The 10,727-nt window shown below is 39.2% G+C and overlaps 1 protein-coding gene across 4 annotated transcripts in view; it reads left to right on the forward strand.

Moving 5' to 3' along the window:
• ptpn6 (protein tyrosine phosphatase non-receptor type 6) overlaps positions 1-10,056 on the forward strand; it is a 31,911-nt gene extending 21,855 nt beyond the window's left edge. For all 4 annotated transcript variants that reach the window (XM_084052484.1, XM_084052487.1, XM_084052485.1 and 1 more), the window contains exons 9-16: positions 256-335; positions 1,199-1,345; positions 1,520-1,657; positions 2,975-3,129; positions 5,792-5,859; positions 6,411-6,562; positions 7,771-7,835; positions 9,692-10,056. In XM_084052484.1, the coding sequence (XP_083908610.1) occupies positions 256-335; positions 1,199-1,345; positions 1,520-1,657; positions 2,975-3,129; positions 5,792-5,859; positions 6,411-6,562; positions 7,771-7,835; positions 9,692-9,791 (905 nt within the window). In that variant the 3' untranslated portion in view covers positions 9,792-10,056. The remainder of the gene's footprint in view (positions 1-255; positions 336-1,198; positions 1,346-1,519; positions 1,658-2,974; positions 3,130-5,791; positions 5,860-6,410; positions 6,563-7,770; positions 7,836-9,691) is intronic.
• The last annotated feature ends 671 nt before the right edge of the window (positions 10,057-10,727 follow it).

Consider the following 10,727-nt stretch of genomic DNA (forward strand, 5'->3'; position numbering starts at 1 on the left):
AATTATCTGTGTTAGTTTTACTCTTAACACAAGGACCGACACGGTTCCATTATTTTATATGAGGTGCATATATTCTGTAATGCAAAATGATCAAATCAAATGGTAGATCTCTCCCTATCTAACAATACCAACTCTATCTCTGTCTCCCTCTCTCTCTTTCTGTCTCTCTGTCCCTGTCATTCTACCTTCACACATCCACCTTGTTGCTGTAACATCACCCACCTATCGTTACCCTCCATCCTGTTCCACCACAAGTCAATGAAACCAGAGTTATCCTAGCGGACGCTGATTCAGAGGTCATTGGTTCAGACTATATCAACGCCAACTATGTGAAGGTAGGTAACTCTGCAGAAGAGCTTTTTTTGTCAAATATGTTTTATTAAGAACAAAGGATTACAATATCAAAACAACTTTCTATGCAACAAAATGAAAAGAAAAGAAAAGAGAAAAAGGACTGTTTTCTTTTTAAATGCAACCAAACAAAAACCAATAGTACCCGCAACCCCTCCAACCCTTACGGTTCAATGATATAACATATTATTCAGTGGCAAATTTAACTGGCTTCTGTGTAATGAACAACATAAAGGAGCGATATTGAATATATTGCTCATTATATATTGTTGCTCATGTATATATATTTGCTAAAAAACTGCACATATTGAATTAGAATGCGAGAGATAAACTTTTTGAGGACCCTTTTTACAGTGACCATATTGACAGATAAAGGCTGAAAGTAATAAAATTGTGGGGTGTGCTCCATTTAGGTGTTTTTTTGTATGGACAGGAGCGGTCCATGCTGGTACACACAGTAAGGGCACGGTCACACATGTGCACAACTGAAGGGGAGTAGCCGAGGCGTCTAAGACATCAATTACCCATGTTTTCTTGGAATGTGGGCAGTGCCGGAAGTGATGTGCACGAAAATGTATTTTCTGGTGTGTAGTTCATTTGACTTATGTTGGAGTGGTTGGCTCACTGAAAGAATGAGGCCCAAGTGGGGTCAACCACGCACCTTCTTTCCTATTGGTTGACGCAAGGTCAAAGTTCACCCGTGTTGAACTCCACGTGATGAACACAAGGCGTTTTTATCTATGTTGTAACTTTTCCTTTCTGGAGGTTTTAATTATGTTTACACAACACAACACAACACAAAGTCCTTTTTAATTGAAGTGCATTCACTAGTGTTGTGTGTTTGTAGAACACCTTGTGGGAGCCAGGAGAGTCCAAGGTCTACATCGCCTGCCAGGGATGCCTCGCAACAACTGTCAATGATTTCTGGCAGATGGTGTGGCAGGAGCAGACGAGGGTGATCGTCATGACGACGAGGGAGGTCGAGAAGGGAAGGGTCAGTATCAGAGATGTTCTATGGAAACCTATTCAAGTCCTGACACTTCTAAATGTGACGATATTGGTCAAATCATGAAACATTTCACAGGATGCTTTCCAATTGATTTATTTTACTATTTTTTTAACAGTTCTACTGACGTTGTTATTCCCTCATGTATTGTTTTCTATTCAGAATAAATGTGTACCATATTGGCCAGATCTCCAGAATCAGAGCCCCAAAGACGTGGGACAGTATGTGGTCACCTCTGTATCAGAGAGAGATGCTACAGATTACAAGGTCCGAGTCATGGAGATCGTTCCCAAGAACCAGGTAACCCCCAACATATTATTAAATGACACATAATCGTTCCACAGTGTCAACATTGGGGAAATCCCCAGAAGACATAACTTGTTTTTTACCACACTACATTATTGATCTCCTCACATCAGAACAGTGGGATTTCAGCTGATAATAGGCAACGTTTTTCTTTAAATGGTGAATATCTCAACGAAATGCTTAAAATATTTTCACGTGACTAATGGTGCGTTCTCACGGGCAGATTAAAAGATACAAAGATACAAAAATACACCGCATCTTTGTCGCTGTGTCGCTTTGTATCTGTGTTGCTCAACGAGGTCGCTGACGTCATCAAACGTGCAGACATCGGAGCTACAGTTGTAGCTTTGTATCTTTGTATCTGGAAGTTGAACCCAGCTCAACTTCAATTTGTAGCTTTGTAGCTTTGTATCTTTGTCGCTAGTGCTACAGTACAGCTACAAACGTCGGATGTATCTTTGTATCTTCATGTCGCTGGTTTCCATTGAAAATGAATGGTAGCATGTATCTTTTAATCTGCCCGTGTGAACGCACCATTACTGTTGGATCCAAAAGTCTGCGAAATTCATCATCAGTTCTCTGTATCAGTGATTCTCAAAGTTGGGTCTGGGGACCCCCATGGGTCTTTGAGGGGGTTTCTGGGAGTCCCCAGTGAAATGAGTAACAGTTTAACCACTTTAACCCTATTCAAACTCAAAACTAGCATGTCTACAAGTGTTGTGAACTTGTAAATATGCTATTTTCAAAACTTTTTGAAAAGTCTTACTAGCACAAAATCTTTTAAGATTTCAATTCAGCCAGCGCCTTCTCTCATACGGCCTTATCGCTGCAAAAAAATTGATACTATTATTTTGGAAGAAGAAAGAGGCCCCCACATTCAAACTCTGGCTCAACGAGATGACAGAATCCTTACATTTAGAAAGAATCAGATTTATACTCAAAGACAAACTGAAAGATTTTGAAAAGATTTGGAAGCCTTTAGTCTCCTTTCTTAAAGGTTGATAGGCTAATCCTTGTGGATGACCCGTGTCGCACGTAATCTGGGGCAGCACTTCTGGGGAGGGGGAAGGGAGGCGGGAGGGTCCCTTTGTTTTTTGCTTAAGTTTGAGTGTATTCTTTTCATGTTACTCATTGTTTTTTGTTTAAAAAAAAAGAAAAAAGGAAGCAATCCATATGTATGAACAGAATGTATAATACTACCCTGAGCTTCACAATAAAAAAGATTTGAAACAAGATTTCAATTCAGCCAAATCAATTTGGGGGTCCTTGAACATGAAAACGTTTGAGAACCACTGCTCTATGTCTTCACAGTCAAGCGCAAGTCGTACCATCACACACTACCAGTACCTGAGCTGGCCTGACCACGGAGTTCCCCAGGAACCTGGAGCTGTCCTCAGCTTCCTCACCCAGGTCAACAACAAGCAGGCTGAGTCCCCAGATGCTGGACCCATGGTCATCCACTGCAGGTAGGGCTGTCAAATTTAAGTTTACGATTAATTGTCACACAAATAATTACGATTTAATTGTGTTTTTTGAATTGAACATTGGAACATATAATTATGAATAAAAACTTCATTTCTGTTTGCCTTTTAGGCTTCGTAATCACAAATTGCACAGGGCAGATTACTGACATAATTAAACATTTTAAACTATTAAAAATAGTGGAAATAGCTGATCTACAAGCTTACAACGCGTCACAAAGTGACGCGTTGTAAGCTTGTACATCTGCTATTTCTGCTATTTTTAAAAATATATGAACATTTTTCAACATGGAAACGATTATGCGATTATCTCAAATAATTGCGATTTGACGATTATGTAATAATTGCGACAGGCCTAACTGCAGGTACTCTGTTCAGGTTTCTTTGTTGATGTGTTTTTCTCTGTATGGAGAAAGATATTTGGAAAGCTGAGAGCATGACGACAGTATAGGAGAGGTGCTGGAGTTTACGTGATTTGATCCTAGCCCAGCTGGCCGTATAGGTGTGGTTCCAGCTATGTACACTTGTACAGTACACCATGCACAGATGTTTTTAAGCCACATTTATACTTTGTCGTATGTATGGTGTCGCGCGCCGAAAACAGCCGATCTACTAGCTCACAAGGCATCATGTCCGCGAAGCCTTGTGAGCTTGTAGATCGGCTGTTTTCAGCATGCGACACCATGTCGGCTCCACGGCACGCGACACCATTGTACGATGGAGCATAAATTGGGCATTCATTCTGGAGGGGGCAAGATGGGATCAGGAAATCTAGATGCACTTGAGAATAATGAGAATAATTCAATAAATATCTCAAAGTAAATATCGATTATAAGCACTGTTTAAAGTGCTCCTTTTATTTTATTTCATTTTAGTTTTAGAGAAGGTTGAACAATGTTGGGTTTTATTAGAAGAAATCAGGTTTAAGATTAAGCTTATTTCATTTACAGATTTAAGATTATCAGCATTAGAGCCTAAAGGTTTTAACTTAAGTCAACTGACAGTTTATCCTAAAGGAATTCTCCCCTTGTGATGTCATGGGTACAGAGGCTGCTTGTGTTCGTTTTCACAGTTGTCGTTCAAGTGATTAAGTTTTATCCCGATGTCATTATGTAAGTATTGTGGTCACTTAGACTTCCACATTCTGACCCGTGTGCCTGATTCGTATATGAGTCTTATATAACAGAATGCCTAATAAAAACAAAAGAATCACACTCCACAAGAAGGATGTTTTACAATGAATTTGTGGAATGCGTAAAATTTGCTATTAACAATAGAAATCATGAGTTGTGTACAACCATGAATAGAACAAATAAATGAAATAAAATGTAATGAAATAATGGACAATTTGTTTTTGGGTGCCCAACATATTAATTTAGTTATTCCTTGTATATAGAAGTAGTGTGAACACAGTGGAAAAGTGAATTCACTTATCCCTGTCTGCCAATGTGAAATGTGACTTACATAAAACCCAATGTATTATATCACATAAACACTATAAAGTTAAGAATGTTGAAAGAATTGAGGATGAGAAGTGTCTCTCTGCAAAGGTTTATCTATCTAATAGTTATGTAAAGTCTTTAAAATCTCATTGTCTGCAGAAGTCCCTTTCAAATTAATTGCTAGTGTGCTAAGTGGTCAAGTTAGCACCTTGAGAAGTTGTACTAACAATAACCCTAACCTTTCCCCTGTTCACTTTACCACTTCCAGCACCTAACCTTTCCCCTGTTCACTTTACCACTTCCAGCACCTAACCTTTCCCCTGTTCACTTTACCACTTCCAGCACTGCATCATGTGGACGTGAACTCCCCTGTGATCTAGTCCAGTGGTTTTCAACCTTTTTCAGGCCAAGGACCCCTAAATTGATATACATTTGGCTGCGGGACCACCTATCTGAAAATGTTTTGTGCCAGGGACCCCAGAAGCAAAGATTTGAATAAAAAAAAAATGCTTTAAAAAATATATATATTCAAAGATATGCACACATTTTCAAGAATTTTCAAAAATAGCAGATCTACAAGCTCATAGCTTGTATATCTGCTATTTTTTGAATAGCCAAAGCTAAGTGGTTAAAATGATTGTGACGCTAACTAACTAATTTAACTGGGGACCCCCTGGTACCCCTCCAAGGACCACTGGTTGAGAACCACTGATCTAGTCCAATAAAATGTCCTAGTTGTTTTTCTGTAAAATATGGTTTACACTACAGTTGTCTTTGTAAAAGTTATTCACTGAAACACAAGTATGGAAGCGGGTGTTAGGGGGGGGGGGCACTCTGGCTGGATCTGTAGCCAGCAGCTGTTTTACATTTTTCTTGAGCTGATCGCATCCAGTTAAAGTCACCCCAGCGTTTCACTGAACTGCACTGTGATGGCCATTGATGGCTATGTCATTAAAAGACCTCCATCTTCAGACCCCCATAGTACCTTCAGATCCATTCCCATGTACCTTCAGATCCCCGTGTATCTGAAGACCCCCATGTGCCTTTGGATCCCTGTGTGTACCTTCACAGACCCCTGTGTATCTTTACCTTGCTGGGATTGAATCTCCACCAGCTCTCTGAACTCAACTGTCTAATGTAAATGAAGAACCAAAAAGGATTGGACTGTCCTATGAAGCCTGATTATACTCTGTCTTTCTGTCCAGTGCTGGGATAGGTCGGACGGGGACCTTCGTGGTTGTTGACATGATTCTGGAGACCATTAATGCCAAAGGTACAAAATAAACTACTGCTGGAGGTCTATAAATCATGCAGACACCCAGATACACCTAACAATCCACAACAAAAAAAAGTTCTTTGCACACCAGAATATTGTTGGCTACAGATGCATAGGACAAGACCAGCTTGTCTGCATATAATACATTAAAAGAGCACATTACTGGCAATTAAAATGTTCATACTGTAGCCTACCAAGTTTTAATTACCAGCAAGAAGCATTGTGCAATGTGGTGTTTTCTTACACATGCTGTTGACACAATAACCGCAAACAGATCAAGGATAAATCAAGCATTTTATTCTTCTTTATATTCCTCTACTTTGAATAAAGTAAAGAATATAAAGCATAGCAAAGGCCAGCCAAACATTTGTCCTCCTGAAATAGCTTTGCAGGCTCCCTTTATTAATAAAAGACCAATCAAAATCGGTCGGGACAGGACAATCAATTAACCTGTGTAGAGATTATTAGGTGGTCGATGCACTTTCCGGTCATGTACCAGCATGCACCAAATTAATTGTTCCTTAACTTTAATCCCCCCCACCCCCAAGGTCTGGACTGTGACATAGACATCCAGAAGAGCATCCAGATGGTACGGGAGCAGCGTTCCGGCATGGTGCAGACAGAGGCCCAGTACAAGTTCATCTACCTGGCTGTGTCAGAGTATATCGATGCCAAGAAGACTCAGGCCAGTGCATCTATGGTGAGCATGGGGAACACAGAGCAGGGACAACTTATCAACTTATCTTTTTACAATCTATCCTTTAAAATAATTGACTTTATTCAAGTAACATTATGAAAATGAAGGTCTGAGAAAAGTGAAAGTTTTAATATCCGAGTAGAATAATTGCATTTTTATGGATAGCACCTTTTAGCTAAAATGTGCACTTATGTGAGGAAAACAAGCTGTGATCAAGCACAAAACAAGTACAATGAGTCACACAGTGAGAGTGCTGTGGCTCCAAACCTTGTACTTATTTGCAGTTGTTTGTAATGTTGGAGATCAACAGCTAAATCTAAGCTTGATATGCTTACTCTGTTTGTTTGGTTGCATTTATTGTGGCCTGGAGGTTAACAGCATCGGCTAAATGCCTAAAGTGAAAAATGTAAGGTTTTGAAAGAAAAAATAAAATAGCTTCAAGATTATGTTGTATGGGATAGACTGTAAAAGCATGATCATATTTCACCAATTCTGGCATCCTTGCATTGGCTTCCAGTCTCTTCAGAATTGATTTTAAGATGTAATTAATTACATTTAAGGCCATCTCTGGTCTGTCCCCATCCTATATCTCCGACCTACTCTAGCCATATGTGCCAAAGCGCAATTTGAGGTCCTCGGACAAAGCTCTCCTAGACATCCCATTTTCCCCACTAAAAACAAAAGGTGATCGGACCTTCGCATTCAGAGCACCGACTCTCCGGAATTCCCTCCCTCTGTGCCCCGGCTCAAATCCCTCCTGAGAACTCACTTGTATAAAGCTGCCTTTATTCCCCAAACGTTTTAACCTATTGAGTGTCCCACTGCATTTGCCGTGTCGTGTTTTTTGCTCTATTTCTTGTGTGATGTGTTTTTGGTTCTCTGTGAAGCACTGTTATGTGTAACTCTGTTTTGAAAGGTGCTAGATAAATAAAGCTTTATTATTATTATTACGTCAATAGGCCTTTGAACCTATTGCTGTTGTTTTCAAGATATGGGCTAGCCCCCTCCCCATGGTATAGGTACAGTATATGAAGATATGGTATAAGTTATCTAAAGAGGACGCTGTGAACGATGAACGTTGACACAAAGGCACAAAAAAAAATCTCATCCAGGCAATGACCTCATTCTGTACCTGTAGTCATTCTATACTCACCCTGTCTCAAACTGTCTGTCTTTTTCTCTATTATGTGTGATTTTGTTTCTCCCCCCAGGAAACAGAGACAGAATATGGGAACCTACAACTTAAACACCCACCAATAAGCAGGAAAGTGTCAAAGTGAGTAAGGTTAAAGTGTGTGTATTGTTTGTTTGCTTGTCTCTGTCTGTCTGTCTGTCTGTCTGTCTGTCTGTCTGTCTGTCTGAACAGATGTCCTCACATGAACAGAAATTAATGTACTGTGTAATAGAATAATGTCATAATGCCATAATATCCTCACAAGTATAGAAGAGCAACAGTATCTGTGTGTGTTTATCAGTCTGATCTTGTGGGTGCACTCTTGCATCCCCCCCCCCCACACACGCACGCACGCACGCACGCACGCACGCACGCACGCACGCACACACACACACACACACACACACACACACACACACACACACACACACACACACTCGCGCACACACACTATTGTTAAGTATGTGTCTGCTGAACTTCCTCAAAACGTTCCCATGTCCTCTCTAAACTGAATTCCCACAATGGTTCAAAGTTCTCTCAGTCATCGTCCTCATCCTGAGGTCAGCGGTTTTGGAGGTTGCACAACATTGTGATGTGTACATAGAAAGACAGAGTTGGGGGTGTGGTTTCCAGTCTTAGCACAAGCTGTCCTGCTGTTCTCTATTGCAGTGAATCTCAACGTTTTTTAAATTTCCACTGGGCCCCCCGGTTTGATATGCATTAAGCCACAAACCCCCATTTCAGAATACACTTTATTGTCACATCACAGGTTTACAGGTGTAAAGAAGTGGGTGAAATTTGTTTTTGTGCAATCTCCATCATTTTTTATTGTTTTGAGAAAGGAGATAAGAAAAAAAGGAGCAAGGAGAAAAATCTATCGGTTAAGAAAAACATGTTAAGGACAAGCTAAAAACTAAGGTATCTACATTTTTTATTCAAATAAATAATCTCTCTGTACACTCTCAGAGTTACAGAGCCGTAAAGGTCCAGTTGGTTCCTAACTAGCAATGATTTAGCTGGGGACCCCTAGAACCACGAATAGTCTCGCATAGTCAGATGATCAGAGATCTCGGCCTATCGATACAGTATGTCTGGTAATATCTAAATTCAATGTAGGGGCTTGAACTGGGCGGAAAGTCGGAAACTAATTAGAAATTAAAAAAATGTAAATCTAAAACAAATTGCAATAAAGAACTAATGCAAAGCCTTTAGGTCCTTCACATTGGGACGGTATCAGGATTGGTTTTCAAAACAGTGGGTGTAGGTTTGTTAGTGTCCGTTCTTGCCGCTGTTCTAGCTTGAATTTAGATGTCCACAGAGGTTTTGGTAAGACTAGTCCACTAAATTACATTTAGGGCACCATAAAAACACGCAGGAAACAAACAAAAATACACTCAGACAGTCAATAAGCTGGTCTCTTCTAGCCTATTATTTCTACTCAATGATTGTCAGTGTAACTACAGTCCGGTTTTGTAGCATGACACCTCCCATGCCCCTCTTCTGTCTGTCGACATTCCTCTGTGAGAGAATAAAGGGGGGTGTTTGTGTGGAATGGGAAGGCAAATGAGGTTTAGGGGGCTCTACTATATGCAGTTGACTGCGATAGAATAAACCAATTAGGAAATACATAACAGACAGCACACACACTGTTGATGTGTTTAATCAAATCCCTTTCACCCACTGGTCTATTAATTAACCTCTCTTATACCCCAGAGGCACAACTGTGTCTAGTCAATCTGTCTGGGCCTATATAAGCCTATATATAAACCATCATTTACAGTAGACCCAGTGATATAGTGGTCTAGAACCCCATTATGTGTGTCCGTTACCATGAACACAGGCACACGCACACACATGCAACTACACAGTGGACTACTACACACTGAGTTATAGAAATATAGAAAAATGAATGGTTGAAACTAAGTTGTTGGATATCAATACATTTTCTTTGTTTCTAGAAACAAGGACGACGTGTATGAGAATGTGTCCAAATCAAAGAAAGACGTGAAGAAGCAGAAATCAGAGGAGAAGAAAAGCGGTTCAGTGAGGAAGAGATAGGAGCGGAGAGGTGGAAATAACTTGGGAATAACTTTTTTTTTTACAAAGATTTAACGTTATACTTATATTATTATGTGGATGTATTTTTTGCTGTTTTAAAGATTTTGTATGCCTTTCAAGAGAGACTTCACACATAATGGAAGTAAGGTTTAAGCAAAGAGAAAATCATAGAATCAAGTGACAACCTATTGCGACTGTTTGGACTCAAAGCAAAGTGCAACTTTGATTGATACATGATGAAAATAAAAAGAATATGTGTTGGGGAAAAAAATGAATTGTCTCTTTTATTTGATTTGATGTAATAAAGCACTGTTGTCATTATTGCAAATCCCACTATTAACTATAAATATTATATTTGATGTGTTTAACACTTTCATGTGCAGTGGTGTAAAGTAACTAAGTACATGTACTCAAGGACTGTACTTAAGTACAGTTTTGATGTATTTTTTTTTACTTTACTGGAGTATTTCTAATTTTCAGTACTTTAAATTTACTTCTACTCCACTACATCTCAAAGGCAAATATTGTACTTTTACTCCACTACAATTATTTGAAAACTTTAGTTACTTTGTAGATTTTTATTATTATTACAAAACATATATATATAGCCAGTCTACAAGCTCACAATGTGTCGTGAGCTTGTAGATCTGCTATTTTCAAAATATTTTTATACATTTGAAAACTTGTGAAATGGGACATTATGCATAATGCGAACTTTCTACTTTTGGGACTTTAAGTACATTTTGATACCAATACGTTTGTGCTTTTACTCAAGTAAATATTTAATTCTGGACTTTTACTTGTAACAGAGTATCATATATCGCAGCATTGATACCTAGAACGCATCTGTGTCACTTTAGATTTCTTTGGCTATTCAAAAATAGCAGATATACAAGCTCTCTATGAGCTTGTAGATCTGCTATTTTTGAATAAAAG

Source organism: Gymnoscopelus microlampas (assembly GCF_963454915.1).
Source record: "Gymnoscopelus microlampas genome assembly, chromosome: 3".
In the NCBI taxonomy this organism is placed as follows: domain Eukaryota; kingdom Metazoa; phylum Chordata; class Actinopteri; order Myctophiformes; family Myctophidae; genus Gymnoscopelus; species Gymnoscopelus microlampas.